The sequence below is a fragment of the Podarcis raffonei genome, chromosome 4 (assembly GCF_027172205.1).
Source record: "Podarcis raffonei isolate rPodRaf1 chromosome 4, rPodRaf1.pri, whole genome shotgun sequence".
In the NCBI taxonomy this organism is placed as follows: domain Eukaryota; kingdom Metazoa; phylum Chordata; class Lepidosauria; order Squamata; family Lacertidae; genus Podarcis; species Podarcis raffonei.
The window spans coordinates 54,983,656-55,006,062 of record NC_070605.1 but is presented as its reverse complement, the minus strand read 5'-3'; the positions used below and the strand labels follow the sequence as shown (position 1 = coordinate 55,006,062).

The following is a 22,407-nucleotide window of genomic DNA, read 5'->3' as shown; positions in this document are numbered from 1 at the left end:
GGAACTCTTTTCCTAGAGAAGTTTGTCTTGCTCCAGCCCTGCTAGTTCTTAGGCTCAAAGACATTTTTGGGTATCCTTGCTGTTTTAAATCAGTAAGGAATTCCTGCTCTTAATTTTATTAATTCTGTTGTCTTCTGCTGCCTTTACTAATGCTGTGTTTTGATGTAATCTGTTGTGATTATGGGTTTGGTTTCTCTTAGACTATTGTGTGCTGATGTGGAGATTTGTTTTTTCTTTTTCAAAAGGCAGGATACAAATATTTGATTAATTGTTTGATTGATAAGTTGTAACGATGCATGATAAGACAACAGATGGACTCAAGTTTCTAGCCCTATAGAGATTCAATTCCACCACTCAATTAGACTCACATGAGGGAAGGAATGAGGGGATACTGCTTCCTCTGTCACATCTACTACAGCAAGCTTAACAACAACAACAACAACAATTTCATTATTTATTTGGCACCCATCTGGGTTTCCCCAGACCCTCTGGGTGGCTTCCACCAACATATAAAAACACAATAAAACATCAAACATTAAAAACTGCCCTATACAAGGCTGCCTTCAGATGTCTTCTAAACATCATATAGATGTTTATCTGTTTGACATCTGATGGGAGGGTGTTCCACAGGGCAGGTACCACTACTGAGAAGACCCTCTTTTCCTGGTTCCTGTAACTTCACTTTTTGCAATTAGGGAACTGCCAATTAGGGAAGTCCCTTGGAGCCAGATCTCAGTGTCTGGGCAAAGGCCATTTAGGGCTCTAAAGGTCAGCACCAGCACTTTGAATTGTGCTCGGAAATGTACTGGGAGCCATTGTAGATCCTTTAGGACCAGGGCAGAGCATAGAGAAAAAGGGGTGTGTGCGTGTGGCAGGCTTACTAACGTAACAGGGATGTGCTGGAGGAGGCAGACGGCAGCAATTCCTCCTCATTGCATAAGAAGAATGCTTGAACAGGGCTGCCGCTCACACAGCTATCCCTGACTTGTGTTGTGTTTGATGATGTGTTCCACTCAGATTTTTTAAAAAACTTCTACTTCCTCTTGAGGCGTTTGCTCTGCCCCCCTCTCCCCACAAAGGTAGTTTCTGTTTCAGGCAAACCAAGGCAATGCAAGGACCTTCGTTTCCCTCTCTGTTTAAGTTTATGCTGCAATCCCTTTTTTATTTCTGTGGAAACAGAATAATGTAATGACAGAAGTTTGGGTAGCAGATTGCTTTTGTGGTGTGTGGGGGAATAAGCACTACATCTGTAATTGCGGCTGGATTCTTTTCAATCTTACTGTGCTCTGCCTCCCTTCCCTACTTCCACCCTTTCCGTTTCATTTGCTTCCCAAAATTCCACCCCCCTTCTGAATAATTTGGTATAAGCCAAAACAATATGTAGTGTAATAAAAAGAGTATGCGCTGAATGGCATGTTGTACAGATGGGCCTCGTCAGGTTTCAGAGTTATTAACGTAATGTAAGCAGAGTAACGCTGCAAACATGAATTTACTTTTTAGAAACATTGCAATATGAATTTTACGAAGCAAATTTAAGTCAGTTCACAATGTCGAATTTGTATTAGTTATATTTAAAATTAGTGAGGGTGTGACATTTCATTTGTGCCAGCTGAGGGACTCTAGGGTTTTGACAGAAGCCATATTACCCTGGTGGAATGTCAGATACATAATAGATACTTCAGTGTTTCATTCTGCCAGCAGAGCTGCTCCACCCGTGAAGTTCCACCAGTGGAACAGCTAAAATGGGGTGGAGCATACTTGTGATGTATCCTATGGTCCTCCAGACCATGTTTACCATTGCTGTTAGAGAACAGAACGTTCTTAACTTTCATATTTTCCCCATTGCCAATATCCATGTTGAGTAATATCCATGCCAAATTTCATTCATCTTTCCAGTTCGTCTAGAAGGTATCTTAAAGTGCCTTCTTCTCATTAAAAAACAAGTGAAGGTAAGGTTTTATCCACTTTATATCAATATCTAAATAGAATTCCAGTTTATTCCTTAAAAGCCAATCCAGACCATCACAGCCCAAGCCACATGACCACATCTGTAATATTTGTTTAATAGGCCTTTAGATTTGGTTTGTGAGATTAATTCATAAATTTCTTTTCTTTCAGTTATATTTGGAATAATCTTCTAGTTTCAGCTAATGGAGTTTTATTTCCTTTGCTTCTGATGAAATAGTCACGGGTCACAGTGTTTTCTATAACAGAAGTGTGAGATAAACAGCATGGTATGCATTCAAAACATCAATGCATTTTGCAATGTATATGAAATGTATACCATACAAGGAGGTGAGGGGTGTGTGAAAAATAAAAAAATATATCTTGTGCTTTGAATTCAAGCTTCCAGATTCATATGCTGTTGAATGAAACCTAATGAAATCCGAAAGTGTCACAGAATGTACTGAGGTTTGCAATGGTAATGGAAAGCAAAATAAACATGATGTAGATTTTGGCATCTCCTATTCTTTGTGGTTTTCTCCTTAAAATTATGTCCTACTTTTTCTTCAGTATATATGACACTCTTATACTAAATAGAATCAATGTGTAGTGCTCTGACTGGTCAGTTTCAGTAGATGAATGTTGCAGATTGTGCTACTAACAAGCCCCTAACAAGGAAGGTAATTTTTGATTTTGTGGGAATGGGATGGCTTTCGTACTACGAAGAAGGGTAATGACCAGTTCTGGGGGAAACACAAAAGCATTCTCACGGAGAATCTGATATACAACTTACAGAAAACTTGACCCTTTTATTGTACCTTGAATCCCAGGATTGAGCAGCTGTTGTGATCTTCACAGGGTAGGATAGGCATGAGGATGCATAAAACAGAAAGGGTTAGGGATTAGATAATTTTAGGTCCCAAAAAGTATTTAACAATCCTTGGTAACTCCTGGGAAACATTGATTGATTCTTTTGCTTGTTTCACATTCCCATTAAATGATTTCATACCCTTATTTCCCTTAATCGCATCCGTGGGTCTGAGAAGCTTTATGCTTTGTGAAACCTGTTGGCACACTGATATGTTGTATTTCTCATGTGGCTGTATGTGAAAAGTTGATACAGTTGTTGTAACCCCTTGGAGCCAGCTAGTCTAGAGCTTTCAGCATCTGTACTTGGCTGTGCCAGGGTACCTCCAGAGGGCTAATAGCTGTGGCAATACAAGCTTTAGTCCCGTTTCATAAAAATGGGATATGTATGACATGGGGCTTTTCCTGCTAATTTAATGAGCAGCAGCAAGGTTCTTGGAAGATCCATTTACTGTGTAAAAATCATAATGCCAAACTGTAATACCAGGAGACAACCGGGGTAATGCACAAAGCACTCCTGCTGGGCATTCTCTGTTCTTTTCAATTGAGCTCGTACGGGGCTTCCACACAAGCAGTGTTTAATAGAAGCTACACAGGGCCAGTGAATGGTGGACTGCACCCAACATGGGGTTGAAGGCTACACACCTGTCAGCCAAGGGCAGGATTAGAGGACAATTCAGACATGCAACAGAAGGAAACAGAAGGAAATGGAGACAGAGGACAACCAGGTCTCGGTGTCAACGGCTCAGTCTGCTGGGCAGAATATCTTACCTCCTCCCAATATCTCTTTATTGCGGACCACACATCCCATCCTTTCATGTCATGCTGAGAGACATGCAGAACTTTTAAAAATTCAGAAGGGAAAAAGGAACTCTTATTTTCTGCCACTTTGGCAAAGTGAGGCAAAACAATCTTCCTTTTAGCTGACCTTCATATTCCATCTTACATGGGCATCAAGTTCCTCCTTTCAGGAAGTGCCAATGCCATGGGCCTCTCCAGTCAGCCAACAGCAACTGGAAGGTGGAATATTTTCAATGGCTGGGGCAGGGGAGAATTTGTTTTGATTGTTCACAAGACAGGAAACAAACAAAAAGGCCAGTCCAGCCAGTTCAGGGCAGGTGCTGCATGGAACAGTTTGGGAGGAAGAAGACAATGAAGACCACTGCTTCCATTTCATACTTCACGAGGACAGGAGGAAATGGCCTAGAATCTTGGATTCCCTTTCCAAAAAAACAAGACAGCTTTGAGTAAGGTCCTGTGTAAGTGCAAACTGTTTGCAAAAATGAAATGTGCTCCAAGGATTGGCACTTTTCTTACCACTAACCTTTAATAATCCCCACCACATCACTGGAGCAAGAAAGAAAGGAAAACAGTGATGCAGAACACAGGGTGTGTTGCTATTGGCTTGGTCTGCTGGGCTTGGTATATCAGTAGCTCCCCCAAAGGTCTCTCCTTTGCAGATATTTACAGAAGCATCATAGCAGTCAACTGGACTGCACTTAAATGAATGAAAAATAAACGTATGAAACCATATTTTTCCCATTCTGTGGAACACAGTAAAAGTGTCTCCTGTTCCTTTCAGCACCTAAACTAGATACATTCATCAGCTCATGAAAAGGCATTGGCATATGGTTTGAGGAGACACGCATTCAAAGGAAATGGGCCTATGTTACCCAATACTTTCCAAATTAAATAAATACCCCTGTCACTGTATATATTTTTTGAAGGCCAAGGTGGAAGCAGTATGAATAATTTTTCTCATGTACTGCACTAAGCCCTTTGGAAGACCCTGCTTTCACCAGGGCCAGTTCTTTTTATAGCACCAAACACTTCCTTTTATTTAATACGGAATCCTTTAAAATGTTATTGGCTTCCCATAGCAACCGTCTACATTTGTGTCTGCACAGGTGATTTAATAGAGTTAACAAATTTGCTTAGAGGGGAAGGATTGTGTGTCATTTAAGTTTAACAAATGATTACAGGATATGCAGGTTTAGCGCTTGATGGGTTTCTTCAGCTGCAGTTGTACTGAAGGGATGGGAAAATTCCTCAGCACTGAGGGCTGCTTTGTCAGAGTGGCTTGTTCTTCTATGCATACATCTATTAGCATAATTGGGAAGTGTGACCATTAACATACAGGGAATTGCTGTGACAAGGCCCCTCTCATTAGCTAACTATTCACCAAGCTGCAGTCAAATTTTGGATCCTAAGCTTTTAGTAAACACTGAATTTCTGTCTTAAAGTTTCCTACAGAAACATAAGGACTAGAAATTTACCTTATAAAACAATGGAAGCAAAATGGTAGACCACATGACACCAAGTTCTCAGGTTCGACATCCCCAGGTAGGGTTGGGAACAGACTTAGTGAAGTCCTGAAGAGATGCTGCCAATATGTGCAGACATTACTGAACTACAGTGGGCCAAAGTCTGAGGCAGTATACTGGCAACTTTCTGTGTTGCAGGGCGAAACTGCTTCATATCTGGTCTTTGACCACTTCCTAGTTGCAGAGATAAGATGGACAATATGGTCCAAGGGAAGAATTTAACACTGATAATAACAAACTGTCCAGTGATATATTAAAACAGTGCTTTTTTCTGGGGGGATGCACAGGGACGCATAACCCTAAACATTTTGTGAATCTTTGTACTTTTGTCCATTTACTGTATTCCCCCTCCCCCGATTTGAACTATAAAATGGTGATTTTCTTGAGTCAGAATGAGAGTACTCCTAAACATTTTTAAAGAAAAAAAAGCACTGTATTAAAGTCTGTATTGCACTGTAAGAATTAGTAGGGGATGACAATTTACACCACAATAACCTATTAGTCACTGTGGTGTAAACCATTGAGCCTTGGGCTTGCTGATCGGTAGGTCAGTGGTTCGAATCCCCGCGAGGGGGTGAGCTCCCGTTGCTCAGTCCCAGCTCCTGCCAACCTAGCAGTTCGAAAGCACATCAAATGCAAGTAGATAAATAGGTACCGCTCTGGCGGGAAGGTAAATGGCGTTTCCGTGTGCTGCTCTGGTTTCGCCAGAAGTGTCTTAGTCATGCTGGCCACATGACCCAGAAAAACTGTCTGAGGACAAACGTCGGCTCCCTTGGCCTGTAAAGTGAGATGAGCACCGCAATCCCAGAGTCGTTAGCGACTGGACTTAACTGTCAGGGGTCCTTTACCTTTTTTTAAAGGTGGGATGAGACTCTGTTGTTTCATGACAGTACCAATGAGAATCTGTTAGAACTGCCTGCTTGAGTTAAGTGCATAACCACTGAGGAGATTTCACCCCTCCCATATCCAAGAATCTCCTGATGAGTCTGTTGATTCTCCAGAGAGGAGGAGCAGTGTTCTGCTCTCTACTTATTCTGCTCCAGCACCACATCAAAGAGTCAGTCAGTCAGTCAGTCAGTCAGTCAGTCAGTCAGTGTGTCGGAGAGAGAGAGACTGAGTGTTACAGATCGTGTGTAGAGATAAGATTGCTGCTAAGAGCAGCTGCAGACACTCAGTGTAGTGCAGCATTCATTTATGCTTAGACCTCATTAAGCTCTGTATATAGATGTATAATAGTTGTAGATAGAATAAAGAAGATATTCTACAGAGCTGCTCTCCGAGTCGTTTATGCTCTGCTATACTCTGCTGTACTCTGCTGTGCGACGACTGTCTTCTTGTGGAAGTGAATCCGGTGCTCACAACTCTAAGCTGTGAGTCCACGGCACTTTGACCTGTTCCTGTGGTCTCTGGAAGTGCTACCCAGCTCGCCTAGCCCAGTCAGGGCTGAGTGGATGAGTCCAGTTGGTGGCACTGGCTCAAGGGCGATGCTGACACCCACATAGGTAATACCTTAGCACAGAAATGGGCTGCTCAGGGGCAGGTAAAAAATAAATAAATCCACTTGCAGGTCCTAACTTGACCTAGAGTGGCCTACTGAGGTTAACATTTAACAAGCATCCAGCCAACAGCAATTCTCCTTTACAAACATCCTAGCATGGTCTGTATTTTTCCTTGGCTGGGCAAATTCTCTCTCTCACACACTTTCCTGTCAGGCTGTCTTTACAGTCACTGGTTATTTCTACTCCTATTCAGACCCAGGAGAATGAAACACAGAGTGTGATTAGGTTTAATTAGACACCTGTTTAAATCCCATACGTACTAACGGTAGAATAAATCCAATTGCCTCTCAAGCTCAAATGTCTATGAAGGTACTCTGGGGTGGGGTATGGGGAACCTAGCCTAGGCCCCAATCCAGGAAAACAGTTAATATAACATACTATACTTTAAGCGTATGAGTAGTCCAAGTGATGTCATTGTGAAAGTGAAGTACATAGTTAAGTGCTTTCCTGGATCAGGGCCATAATACATAACAGCTAAGTCACTGGACTTTAGGGTAAGTATCCTGTGAAAACAAAAAGCCAGGACACCATTACTCCTGGCATTAAGAAACGTATTTGTGAGGGACTTTTTTCTTCTCCTCGTGCATGTATAATTCACTGATTTGACTGTCAGGCAAAACAAACCTCAGTATTAAATAAAAAGCATTAGCAAATGCTAAAGGTAACGTCATGGTTGTAGCAGCAAGCCCTCATAAAAGTCAGGAAATTTAGAAAGGTAAGGTTTCTCCCCCAAATGTTAGTTCTGCAGGGCTGAGAGGGCCCAAGCTCACCAGCTGCACTATTGAACTCAGGGCCAGCCTGCATGTTACTTTATCCTTGTGGGTTAAGGATAGAAACTCTCCATGTAATTAGGAGCACCCGTGTGGCTAAGTGCAAGAGACGTTACAGCCAGGGCACACAGAGTTTCCATGCAGAAGCAGATTCCCAGGGGGGATAATGTAATACGCAGACGAGCAGCTCTTAAATCCTAATCCTAACTGTTTTACTGGGAAGCAAATCCCACTGTATTCAGTGAGGGTTTACAAACAGGTAAGAGCACATAGGGCTGCACCATTTTGGCTCAATCCTGTGCATGTTTACCTGTGAAGGAAGTCCAGCTGTGACCTACAGTCCTCCGTCCCTGCTAGTAGGTATAGAGAGGACTGAAGCCTTTGCGTCTAAACCATGTTTTTAGTTATTTAATGTAAGCGGATCATAAGGAAGAATGAGGTAATTATGAGTGTAAATGCAAACAAAGCTTAATAAACTTAAAGGCTACAGAATCACAAAAGTAGCATAAAACAATTAGCAAGATTAAAATGTAACCAAAAAGCTTGAGAAAATAAAATAAGAAGGTCTTTGGTGCAAAATATATATGGTAGGGACCTAGCCAACTTCTCCTCCAGCAGTATATCCTAACTGGAGGGCCACCTACCTTTTCATTTAAAGACCCTGACTCCTGACAATACCAGGGATGGTCAAACTGTAGATTATGACCCTGATATCGGGATGATGATGATAATTTATTAACATTAAATAAACATGGGTGGGGGGAGTAAGAGAAATAACTTAGGGCATTTACACTTAATACATTATATTAAAAGTACACCTACTTCTGTATAAACGCTTGATGTTCTTATACAACTGACAACATCTATTAATGCTCTGCTGATTTCCCCCCCTATTTTAAACGGCTGTAAATAATTGCCATAAACATCTGCATAGATTTCCACTGAAAACAGTGGCAGCATTAAGATAAAATCAACAGTGTAGTTATTGTTTGAGGGATGTAAAAGTGAAGAATGGACAAAATGGTCTTAGTAAAATATGCAGGGAGAGAAGATAAATAAAATGAACCAAGGAAGGAGAGGGAGGGAAGTTGTTGGAAATTTAATGATATGTTAAATGTCTGTTTTGTTTCTAGAATTGAAAATTCAATTTAAAAAATTAAAAAACAAATCAAAAAACATCTGCATAGATTTCTCCTCCCTAGACATCTAAAATGCTATCACTGTAATTTGGCACATAAAGATTGTATCCGGAAATGTTCCAAAGCCATTTTTAAAGAGGTGGCTTATTACTGTTTTTCCAGTTCTTGCTATAATCATTATAACTACCTCTAAAATATTTCCTATTGTATTTCTCTCTTGTTTATTTATTTATTTCATAAACTTTATTTACTGCTTGATTGTAAGAAAAACCTTAAAGTGGTTTACAAAAAGAAGAAAACAAGAAAATTATTGGTGAAAACAACAAAAACAATGATTTAAAACATTCAAAATTTTAAAACCAGCATATCAGCATATTTCCTTTATTACACATCTCCTAGAGACCTTTTAGAGAACAGCTTTTTCTTTAATTGACAACAGATAACTGGTTATGTTTCATACAGTTCATATTCCAATTATCCTTAGGATTTTATATTCCCACCATAGGTATGGAGAAGGCTTTTTGCTAGCACACAACAGAGTCCATTGCTATAGATACGCTGTTCCACTTTAGATAAATCAAGAGTGGAGCAGCATGCAATGAGAGAAAAAGCCCCTCAAAATATACACAAGGTTGTTTTTAGTACCTAGTGGTAGATTCCTTTAGTTCTGAGAAAGAAAAATGACTTCCCAACATTTTGTTGCCCAGGGAAAGAAATATTACCATAGGCCATCAAAATCCTGTGATTCTGACACACACATGAGGCTTTGAGGCTGATGCAGTCCCCACACCTGCAGATTCCAGAGGCAGCAGCAATTAAGCAAATGCCATATCTAATGTCTGCAAGCTGTCTTGTTGGTTTTATTTGCAAATCAGGGAAATCCAAAAGTGGTCAAACTGATTTCAGTGGAACTATGCTGGACTAAGGCTGGAGTAAATGGTTGCAACACTGCTATCATTGATCCCTTTAGCTGCTTTTGAAAATCATATTCATCACTTGAATTCATCACTGATGTTAGAAATTATTTCAAAAACTTGATATCACAATAAGGGGCAGTGAAGAAATTGCAGTAGATCATCATTTTCACATTCAATTTTAAATGTTGCCTTGTTTGGTGCACACACACACACACATACCCAAGGCGGATACATACTTAAACCTGCCCTCTGAAAAGAGGTGAGTAATTGAATTTAGAACCACAAAACTCACATCAAATCAGTACATGATGTTTGTTAGTGTATCTGACATGTTTGGCTAGTGAATGTTCACTCAGTTTTTTATTTTATTTTTTTAGTTTGGGGAAAATAGAAACGTTTGTGGTGAAGAAACCCCTATAGCTTTCCTTTCTGCCAAACCAACTCCGCTTAAAAAGAAAGAAAAAGTTCTCTGCTCGAATTAAAAAGACAGAGCTGTTTCATAAAATGTTTAACGTACAGAGTGATGCTTCTGAGCCAGATATATGTCTTTCTCGAATCGGCATGCTGTGGTTTTGCTTACCATGAAAAACTTAAAATAGGCAGTGTTTAGATAAGGCAGACATCAGGAGCAGTGTTGTCTCACTATTGTAAAAACGTCGCTCCTTATAAACGAGCTGTATTGCTGCCTGATGTGATTTTTCCTGGCTGGCTTTTGAAAAACTTAAACTAGATTGAATCATCACAGCTGGCTCTAAAATATCAAGAATTAAATAAGTATTTTATGAGCATTATAAGAGCGTGAAAGTTTTAAGTAGTTAAATAATGGCAGCGCTTGGCAAGTGTTACGGGAAAGATGAATGAATTTGGGACGGGTGGTATTAACGTCTATTCTGTCTTTGCAGAGAAAGATAAATGCAAATGGCAAACAATATGGGACTGAAATGTAACAAAAAGCTGATTTCAATATAACTTATTTCCCTCCATGGGGGGAAGCAGAGACACAGAACAACTGAAAGCATATGGCTGTTAGGCAGCCACAAGAACAGCACTGAATGAATTAAGGTGGCAATGAGAAACCTCTACAGCTTGCCACTGGTGGGTTATGTAAGCCCTGGGGGATAATGGGAGGCTTCAAGGATGCCAGTAAGAAAGTTCAGATAATATGACACAAGAGCTTAAAGGTGTTTCACTTCCATGACATTAAAACTGCGCTGTGCCTTGAATATGCATTTAACAATGCTCTTGCCATTAAGATGCACACATTATCATATTAACAGTGCTATGAAGCTTACATACAAAGTAGTTTACATGGACATATAGTTAAACTACAAGCTTGATTGCAGTGTAATAGTATGGCTTTTGATATATGGAATGGCATTAAGCCCGTAAGTGTAGTTTTTTCCTTCTTTTTTAAGCTTCTTGTCTTTAGAATCTGTCACTAAAAATATAGCCGTTAGGTGCCTGGAAATAGTAAAAGATTTGCCTGTCTTGATTCTGTCATTCAGGCTCCAGTGTTCAATCAGGCTTACAGTCACCAGATTTTCTGAACAAGTATCAGACACACAGATTTGGGCAGCCCATGTTTGTCTCAAAGCCCAATGGTTCTGTAGAAGCCATTTGGAGCGAGCCAGCTGCTCTTCCTCATCAGGGAGAAAGACGAGTAAGCTAAGAGGATGGCCAAGCAGGGAATTTAAATAGTTTGGGTAGAAGAGGGAATGTCAGGAAGTGCATGACAAGCTACACCTGCTGAAATCCTCTTTCCCTTTTTACACTTAGCCACCCAGTCTGGGAGCAGGACTAACCAGTAGTGCCGGACAGGGCTGACAAGCATCCCAGTACAGAGATTGATGCCAGCAACCCGGGGGGGGGGGAGTGTTGGATAGAGTGGTGGTGCTGATAATGCCGAGGTTTCGGGTTCCATCCCCTTATGGGACAACTGCGTATTCCTGCACTGCAGGGAGTTGGATGATCTGCAGAATCCCTTCGAACTCTATGATCAGATGAAAATGGGCTTCTTCTTAGCTATGAATTGAAAGCCTGCCTGACGTTCATAATCTTTTAGGAACAACATGGCTATGATGGTTATTATGAATTATTTGGATCTCGAACTGAGTAAAATGCTGCTCAAAATGTTTATCTTCATATTCTAGTACTCTTGAAGAAAAATTCAACAAAACCAACCACCTCATCCAGAGTGTTATTCATCACTTCGCCGTGCCCAGCTTAAATGCTTTATTTAAAGTATGGAAACCTTCAAACATTCTGATGACTTTCAAAACAGCTTACTTAAAATATTTGTGTGACTGTGGAAAAGGAATGGAAGTAATCCCAGAATTCACTAAGCAGCCTTTCAGCCTTTCCATATCACAATATCTCTTATTATTATTAATAGTTTTCAGTGGAACGTTAACAGTATAAAATTCTTAACATGAATTAAGCACTTTGTTACCCCACTAACATTTCGATATAAATGCATCACATAGCCAACAAACAACCCCTGAATCAAATAACCACAGATCTTGGTACATTTAGCAAAAAACATTATTGCAAACATCAGCAGACCTTCTGTTAAATGGAAAGGACAGAAGGAAGAAAAACAAGGACAGTTAAGTTACTAGGCAAGTACGGCCCAGTCTGATGGATAGGATATTCTAAAACTGGCAGCAATGTTGCCTTAAATGTTGTTGTTTTATCTCTCTCTCTATAGCGTTTTTTCCATTAGGGAAATAATCTTGTTAGCTACATTTCAGAGTCAAGTGAGAATATGGATTTATGAGCTTGTCACACAATACAACTGGCAACTTGGTTGCCTGTATAGGACTGAATGGCTTCTGCAGTTGAGATTTTCACAAGTTTTTTTTTAAACAAAATAGTCAAATGGTAGTGGGCAAAAATACATTTAAAAACAGGAAGAAATCCCATACTTGGGATGTTCTAACCAAGAAGACCCTATCTCTGATTGCCACTCTGATTGTCAGATGGTGGGAGCACCTGGTATAAAGTTTCCAAGGATTATTTCAGTCCGCAGCCAGTTAATATGGGAAACTTTGTTCCTTTAGAAACCTTTCAAGCCAAGGGGGGCTTTTGGGTTAAACACCAGCACTTTGTCACTTGGAAATGGACTGGTAGCCATTTGAGTGAAATATGATACAATATCAGGACATTAATTTAAGATTTTGTATGCATTTTTACTTCATTATCTGTTGAGTTATCTTATCTCTTCATAGATATAATAATGTGCCTGGAATGGTTTCTTGCTGACACTAGTTTGGTGAGTGTTTTCTTTTCTTTCTTTTTTTAAGGTCAAATCACCAAAAACTGAATTCCTGCTAGCCAACAGAATGGATATATAGATGAAGAAATGGTTTTAGATACCTTTGCGGTGCAAGCTTTTAGACATTTCACCCTGTGCATGCGATGCGTTGTTGTTGTGATCAATCACTTAACAGATTATGACACTCTGAATTGTAATTGAGATGATCAATTTTGTTATTACCTATGGAATGAAGAAATAAATTGTTTTCCCATCTATCAGTTTCTTATGGCATGTAGATTCACTCACTGTTAACATGCCTTTATTGCCTTGTGTTTTTAGCCACAGAAGCCGTTGGACAGCAGTAACTCAGGCAGCCATGTTGGGAACAAGGTGGCTGGAATGAAATGGTACAGATGGCAATGCTTTTACAAGTCTTTGATGCTCTTTGAGATACATGTGTTAATTTACAGTTGTTAAGCAGAAGGTGAAAAGCCGTCCCCATAGCAGTTAAAGCCATTCTTAACGCCAGTAGCAGCTGGCAGGGACTGTAAGGAAGGGACTGTGGAAAACATGACGTCAAACAAGTGAGGCTAATTAACACCAGTTTCCCAAATTAGAAAGTCTGCAATAGCTAGAATTTAAAAATAACACCTTAATGATTTCTAAAAATAGCAGCTGACTTGCCATTGAGTATCATGACCTCCATTAAACTTGGAGCCTGTTTCCTGTGACTAATGGCGTAAATCGCATTTACCTTTTATATTCTATTCTCTTTGGGATTAGCACTGAAGCTTAAGGCCTGACCTTGAAAGGCCTTCTCATAAAGACATAAGATGAGCTCTCAAATTGTACACAACACATGGTGCATACAGGTATGACAGGATGTTTAATTAACTGGGAGAAATCAAAACCAGGAGTGTACCAAGGATGGGTCTCTGTACATGAATAAAAGGTCAAGGAAAGAATTGGAGCACCAATGAACTGAAATTAAAAGGCAAAGAGGATGATTTGGCCGATAAGACTCTGGATTAGGACACAAAACCTCAAGTCTTCTTTAGGCTTCTTGCATAAATTCAGGTAAGGAGACTAATTTCCCAAAGGTTACTTTCCCCATCGATTAAACGGAGTGAATAGTACTGATCTTATAGGGAAGATTCTCCTATATAATTTATATTTCTATTTGTTCATTTGTTTTATATTTCTCTGAGTCCACCAGGCGTTTTTTAATGGATTCCCTAGACAAAGAGCATATAGATGGAGCTGGCGCAAAGAATGAGAACCTATGGTAGATATAATATAAAATATATAAAGGCAGTAAATGTAATGCCCATAAGCCTTAGGTGCAACATTAGGTGCAGCTAAACCCTATTGATTTCAAAAGGACTTAAAAGTGCCCAACTGTGCTCTTGAATGCCTTTGTTGTGTAGATAGACATATTTGCAAACATCTCAATCATAGGACAGGGAAGCTCCTGAGCTGAATACAGTGGAACCAAAAGCAGAGTGCACCAAATTAGAATGTTCTTCTGGCAATTCTAAAAATACACACACACATGTGCAAAGATCAGTATAACATACATGCAGATGTTATTGTGCTGCAGTTAAAGAAAGTATGCTATACTGCAAGAAAAACCATCAACGAGCAATTTTAGTTCACATGTGCAAGAGTCATCATATCTAGTGATGACTGTATTTTACCTTGACACTTCCATTTTATTCATGGAACATGACTATTAAGTGTCTTATTTAACATTTGTTGTGAGTGACCGAGAAAGCAAAATGTGTGATGCAAGATTATTCTACCTGATATCCTGCAGCACTATTCAATGATGCCATCCAATAGGACAGGCATAGGCAAACTTGGCCCTCCAGATGTTTTGGGACTACAACTCCCATCATCCCTAGCTATCAGGATGAGTGGTCAGGGATGATGGGAGTTGCAGACCCAAAACATCTGGAGAGCCAAGTTTGCCTATGCCTGCAATAGGATATTGGATTTGGCCATTGGAGATCTGGATTCTACCTGTCTTGTGCAGTGTAAGTTTATGGTGTATTAAGCCTTATGAATGAAATATAATTCTAAATTTAATTTGCAATGTACAGCAATCTATGATAGAGATTATGGATGGCATCAAACAAAGTAATTCTGTTAGCGCAAGAATTTCCATTCACTTAGCAGAACTTCCCTTTCCTCGCTTCTCTCCGCACCTTCCCAAAATCTGATCCAGAGGGTTGGGGTGGAAACTCAGAACAGATTTAGGTGGTGTACATAATTATACAACAAAATCTATAATAGAGAGTTTATTAAAAAACTATCCTCCTTAAATGAACAGTCACAAAACAGGCCCAAACAAGCACCAAACTTTAAAGGCATCCAGAACATCAACATCAAAAAACCTGGACCTGTTTGACTGTAATTTGGTATACTTTATCCATTCTGGAGAGGCTGCTATGTCTGCAGATTTCATCTACTCCTGTAAATAGGGGGGAACATTGACATTTCTAAAAAATGTCAACAGCAAATGGGGCAGGGAACATTGTCTTTTTTCTTGTGGACTTGGCCTCAGACCCCAGTCCAGCTCAGACAGCTGTTTTCTGAAGTGTTGAATTGGGGTCTGAACTGAATCATCTGGTTGGTGCACAAATATATTATTTTGCTTCTTTTCCCCTTGGATCCTATTTGGATTTTGATTCAACAGTTACTTCATGTTTTAACTTTCTGAGTTTTTGATCACACTCTCTTTCTCTCACACAGCTTTTGCAGGCAGCTTGCAAATGAAGCATTAGCAGAGATCACTGAAACTAAGATTTACACAGGTGGAAGGGCCTCTATTTCTTTCATGGTGTTTCAGCTTGAATTTATTATAGGATGTTTTCTATAATTGTGAAGGTACCACCTCTCAGAAGCTGCATGATACACATCTGGTTTCACATGCTGTCATCTAGATTAAAGCCATAACCGGAGTCTCCATAGGGGCTAATGAAAATTATTCCCCTTCAGGTTCCTTTATTAAAACAACACCATCTCAAGAAATATTGGGAAGTGGGAAAGGGAACTGTAATCCACTGTGCTTTACCCTCTTCTAGAAGCCTTTTTTTTTAAAAGAAAAAAAATCACTTTAGTTGCTTTTCAGTTTGAGCAAACACAGCATCATTGTTTTTGTAATCCTGCTATGACCTTTTGGAAATGTTTTTATCCTGCAAAGTAGCTTTTAGGCTCCTGCTTCATAAATCTTTTCTTCCTCTGTTTCATAGGAATTTGAGAGCGTTCTAATCTTGCTGCTGTTGTTGTTTAAAGGAAATAGGTATTTTAGAAAGCCTGTTAAGAAGACAAAATGTTTCTTTTAAAGTATTTTTCAGTGTTATATCTTATATGGGTGTGTACACACACACACACACACACAGAGAGAGAGAGAGAGAGAGAGAGAGAGAGAGAGAGAGAGAGAGAGTTATTCCTCATGGAGCAGACAGGGCAGGTGTAAATAACAAGAAGCAATTACTTTCCCACCGTTTTCACAGAGCGCATTAAAGTGGGTTAAATATGCTAATAATCACACTAACTGCCTCTGGAATGCACCTTACTGGTCACTGGAGTAATGCACTCGTATAATGTTTAACTTCTTGTTCCGCAATTACTTCTTTATTAGGCATCCAGAAGGTGTCAAAGCAAACCTGCCATATATCTCCCGGGAGAGGCTGTGCTTTCAGAAGGAGCCCCAACCAAGATACTGCACCGAGCGGTATAACCAGGACAAACATTAACATGGCCAGCATGGCTATTCAGTTACTGGGCTTCTTCCTGAGTCTTCTCGGTCTTGCTGGGACAATAACTGCGACCATCCTGCCTCACTGGTGGAGAACGGCCCACGTGGGGACCAACATCATCACGGCTGTAGCGTACATGAAGGGTCTCTGGATGGAATGCGTTTGGCACAGCACTGGCATCTATCAGTGCCAGCTTCACCACTCTCCTCTGGCTTTGCCTCGTGACCTCCAAGCAGCCCGTGCCATGATGGTGATTTCCTGTGTTCTTTCCACCTTGGCTTGCGTGGTTGCTGTTTTTGGCATGGAGTGCACCAGGTGCGTCAAAGGGTCCTCTGCCAAAAACGTGTTTGCTGTCTTGGGCGGAGTCCTCTTCATACTGGCGGGGCTCGTGTGCCTTGTCCCTGTTTCTTGGTCAACCAATGATGTGGTAACTGATTTCTACAACCCAATGTTGCCCAATGGGATGAAGTATGAGATCGGGCAAGCCCTTTACCTTGGCTTCGTTTGTGCTTCATTGAGTATCATTGGTGGAACCATCCTCTGCGTTTCATGTCAACGTACTGGGAACGATTTAACCTACCGCTCGCAGCCGAGGAGTACAAGGGCAGCTCCAGCCTATAGACCCCCAGTGGCCTACAAGGCAAACCACACCTCATCACTAACTTCTGCTTCTCACAGTGGTTACAGGTTAAATGACTATGTGTAAGTTCTCTGGGATCTACTTTTATAATCTCAGTATGTGGGGTGTTTTCAAGGTGGTGTTATTAATGTACAGTCATTTTCATACAATCTTTACCTCTGCTTTGCGGTTCATGTAAAGAATATGTGTAATTTTTTTTTAAAAAATGCTTTGAATCTTCCAATTAAAAATTACAGTCATTTAGATTCTAGAGCATGTAACTTTCTTTATCTGTGGAATCATGGTCAGTATATGAACTTCCTGCTGTCTAGAGCTCTGTTTCCATTAAGGTAAAGGTAAAGGGACCCCTGACCATTAGGTCCAGTCGGGACCGACTCTGGGGATGCGGTGCTCATCTCGCTTTATTGGCCGAGGGAGCCAACGTACAGCTTCCGGGTCATGTGGCCAGCATGACTAAGCCGCTTCTGGCGAACCAGAGCAGCGCACGGAAACGCCGTTTACCTTCCCACCGGAGCGGTACCTATTTATCTACTTGCACTTTGACCTGCTTTCAAACTGCTAGGTTGGCAGGAGCAGGGACCGAGCAACAGGAGCTCACCCCGTTGCGGGGATTCGAACCGCCAACCTTCTGATCGGCAAGTCCTAGGCTCTGTGGTTTAACCCACAGTGCCACCCGTGTCCCTCTGTTTCCATTACCTGCTTCAAAAGAAAAAACCCCACACACATTTATATACAAATAATAAGAAGAAAGAATACACAGTCTGAATATAGCATATCCCATAATAATAATTAGTATTATAATAGTTTACTAGTTACTTTTTGTACAAATCTTACAAATTTGTACAAATTTTGTACAAATTCTAAAACAGTCTCTATATACCTGAAGGAGTATCTCCACCGCTGTTGTTCAGCCCAGACACTGAGATCTAGCTCTGAGGGCCTTCTGGTGGTTCCCTCACTGCAAGAAGTGAACTTACAGAGAACCAGGCAGAGGGCCTTCTTGGTAGTGGCACCCAACTTGTAAAATACATCCTATCAGAAGGAAAACCGATAAACATCTATTTAGAAGACATCTGAATAGGGAAGTTTTTAATGCTTGATGTTTTATGGTGTTGCTGGAAGCCGCCTAGAATGGCTGGGGCAACTCAGTCAGATGGGTGACATATAAATAATAACATTTTTATTATTAAGGAGAATTTGAGGCATGTGAGCCAAAGAAGCCAAATATGGCCCTCAGGACTCTCCCCAGGCCATAACTCTCCCAAGCCACATCCCTCACTAATCCCACTTTGCACTCTTCTTTTTTTAAAAATAATTTTATTAAAGATTTTCTTCGTTTACAAAAGCACATGCATTGTCTCTTTCTTCAGGCTGTGTTTTCTACAGATCAGTTGCATTTGTTGTGAGACATTGGTGTTATATGCAGTATAGGGTTGCGAAGAAAAGGGGGGGAGAGGGGGGTAGTAAAGCTTATGTTCTTTTACTTAGTATGTTTTAGGCTGGCTGGTAGAGGTATCTTGCTAGTTTCCCACTAGTTGTGCTAGTTTCCTGGCAGGTAAGTTGCTGTTACTTACCAGGATGGGGAGGGGCAAAGTGGTGGTGGGAGTCTGTGCAGTGCAAATGCACCGATGAAGCCAATCCGGATGTTCCTGCTGGGGCATTCATACATTGCTGGCCTCCCCATCACCTCACCCCTCCTGGTAAGCAACAGGGACCCAGCTGCCAGGAAGCTAGGGTAGCTGCTCTGCCCTGCCTAGTGAGCCCTTTCTGCTGGCAGGAATCTGCCCTTGAACTCTGGTGATAAGCATCTTCATTGCTTGAATCGAGGATAAAAGGGGATGTGTGTGGAGAAACTAGCCTACTGAACAATGGTAAAATTCTGGTTTATTGAATCTGTCCACTTAAATAGAAGGTTGCTCAGAGGGGAATGTGGTCCTCTGGCTTAAAAGGCTTGCCAGTCCTGTTCCAAAAAGTTAAAAAATAAATCTGATAAATGGGGCTCCAGTTAGGGAATTCTAGACTCTGGACAGTCTTCCAGTTTCTTTAGATGGCAATATTGTTTGGCTGACTTAAACATGTGTCATATCCATCCTGCTGCATTTGGAAGCCTTCCTGCTCCTTCTACTGGACATCAGCCCTGGAGTCCTGCCCTGATGGTGTCTCTATGTGAAAATGACTTCCTTATTTCCCTCTCTTCTGTAAGCCCTATTTAATGAGCTATTGTGACCACCAGCAGATTCATTTACTCATAATTTAATGGGGTGCTTTTTTTCTTTTGCAGAGCCATTGGAAAAATTGGTGCCTGATCATTTACTACAATATTGTCCTGTGATTTGATTCCATAGATGCTGCCACACTACTGGGCATAAGGCTGTTCGATGTTAGTATGAAAGCACAGGTGATGGTTGGTGGCGAGACCCAGGCAGGGAACTTCCTTCCAGGCATGAGAAAGACGTGCTAACATGTGGTCTATCAGTTTCAGTTTCTCTTGCTTTCTAATATGTCGAGTCTTCAGTTTGGTTCTCTACATTTCCACAATAATAGGTGACTATTAAGGCAATATGGATACTCATATTTGAAGAGAATATGAGATTCAAGGCAGGGCTGTATGTTATTAGAAACATCATATCTAACTTAGTTTACCTTTCTTCACTTACCTTTCCAAAGATATAAGGCACTGTGGCTGAACGTATAAAGTTTAATTCTGAACTGGTGAAAAATCAGAATATCTCTCATCAAGTTTATTGTGAATCCTGTATTCACATTGTGTGCCTTTTTCTTTCTTCAATTTTTTTATCATCTAATTGATCAATAGTGCATTAAAAGCTCAGTTAAACTGGTTTGGCAGTTCCTGTCAATTTCATTCATTATCTCCCAGACTTTTATTTAGTTCCGGAAAAGGCAAGTCCGCAAGAATAACTCTGCAGTTTACACACTCCATAACTTTACAGTTCCTTTTATCAGCTGAATATTGCCACAGGAAGCACTTCATTTTGTCTCTATGTACCAGGTGAGTTTACAAACATTGAAACGTAGAGTCCATTACCACAGCTGTTGGAAAGACGATACGTTTTGTGGTCATGTGGTCCAAGGGAAACAACGTTAGAGACTTCTATTCAGGAGGATGTTCCGTTTATACTACCTGTTCATGCTTTCTGTACATAGAAGTGAGGAACCCAGAGCCCAACAATATCTAGAGGGCTACCACTGGCATCATCCTGGACTACAGACCATTCTATCTGGGGCTGATGGGAGTTAAACTGCAACATCTGTCCCATTTTTTTTCTACAAAGTGGATTGTATTCAAGAAAACCATGTAATATAGAAACTCAAGAGTTCTCCTCGGCTCTCCTTTAGAGACAGGAAGTGGTTCTTCTCTCTAGGGTGAAAAGAGGCACTCTGAGAAAGTGTGGGAAAGCTTTACTTCACCATTAAGGTGTAATGGGAAGTTTCCAGTTTTGACACACAGAGTTAACTTCAGCTGCTTTTAGTAGATTGCAGGTTTAAAAGTTACATTGCCCAGCTATTTCTCTGTGTGTTTTTTAAGTGAAAAGAAAATCCATAATTTAAGGAACATGATTGCCAGTACCAATGGGCCATATGCTGGAAACACTATAACTAATACTATATATTTCAAATGTAGCTGTAACGGATTATTAGCATAATAAATACACACACGGACGTAGCTGATGAAATCCTAGGGGTGGAAGAATGCTTTCGTAAATGTGGCCCACTTGTAAAAACATTCGCTCACACAGTGAGTGTCAGTATTGAGCAGTGAGGAAAAGTATCAGGTAATCCACTAAAGGTGAACCAAAAAATTTGACATGAAATTAACTGTGAGGCAGCCCAGATCAATGAAGTGGCAAAGATACTTTTTTGTAGTGAGACTACACAGGATCCAGGTGACGAAATCCCAATGAGAAGATTTGCACTTCAGGTGTTTTGTTTTGTTTTGTTTTGTTGTTGTAGTTAGACTGTTGGGCTTAATTGTACTAATAATTTACAACAGGTCAATGCTTAATTGAAGCAGATTCATCTGCTCTTTAGCATATGCACTGAAAAGATGAAAATATAGCTGTGATAGGAACTCGTGCTAGTTCCCCATAACACATACAGAGTGCACATGCTCTCCACAGAGTAACAAGTTCTTGTGCACCATGCATCAGAGAGAAAGTCTTGCAGGCCAGTTCCTTTGCTTTCTGCATCCCCAAGGGCAACAACAGTGGCTCAAGACCTGGTGTCATGTATACAATTCATGATGAACCATTTCTGTAGGGTTGGGATGGTCCAGCCCCTAACAGACCTCATGTTTCATTGAGTGATGATGGCCCTCTCTCAGAATTTGGGTTTAGTTATGTAGCAAGTGCTGAATTTGGAGTTACATACGCTTCCACCCATTGCTGAGGCTGCAAACCTTTAATTACTCACCAGGGATGAAGTCCCACTGAGTTCACTGCCTTTTTAGTAAGTTATTTATACTGATTATATATATATATATATATATATATATATATATATATATATATATATATATATATATATATATATCTCAGTATATATATATCAGTGTATATATATATATATATATATATATATATATATATATGCACTTTTATGCAAACTTTCTCTGAACATAATGCATTTTTGTAACACCTTTCTTTTTTCTTCTTTTTCTTAACTGCATTGCAAAACTTGGAAAAGGATACCTGCATTTCAGTTTGCATATTTTTTTCAGGAAGTAAACATTTGGTAGACTCTCAATTTCTTCCCCTCTCCCTTTCTATAGAGGTGCAGGGGCATACCCAGGTATTGGTCAGTTGCCCCCTCCCCTGAAGTGGGGTGCAAAAACCGTGCTTCTGCACTCTGGCTTGGAGTGGCTAGGAGCCTGCCCATCTGTGTGCTCAGACAGACCAATAGAGGAGAAGGAGGAGCAGAGCAGACCTGATCCTGGTGGCTGCAGAGGAAGTCACTGGTGGCAGGGCATAAAAGGTGACACAAAGCAAACTTTTTCAGTCAGTTTCTGGTCCATGGTCTTTCCTGGCTTCTGAGGGGCCAATGCATCTCTTTGCCAAGGGCACAAGGGACTGAAGGGGCAGGTTTGGTGGGTGCTGATACATCTCCTTGCCAAGAGCTCTAGGTATGCCTTTGTTGAAGTTCAGCACTCTCCTATTCATGTCTACTTGTAATGAAGTCCTGCTGTGTAACTGAGATCTAATCCATCATT

At 40.6% G+C, this 22,407-nt stretch overlaps 1 protein-coding gene across 1 annotated transcript; it reads left to right on the top strand.

Annotated features, from left to right (window-relative positions):
- The first annotated feature begins 16,419 nt into the window (after positions 1–16,419).
- Positions 16,420–20,120, top strand: CLDN14 (claudin 14). The gene is made up of 2 exons (XM_053386688.1): positions 16,420–17,242; positions 19,462–20,120. Exons 1-2 carry the CDS (start codon positions 16,539–16,541, stop codon positions 19,484–19,486), a joined length of 729 nt encoding a protein of 242 aa, XP_053242663.1. The 5' UTR covers positions 16,420–16,538; the 3' UTR covers positions 19,487–20,120.
- The last annotated feature ends 2,287 nt before the right edge of the window (positions 20,121–22,407 follow it).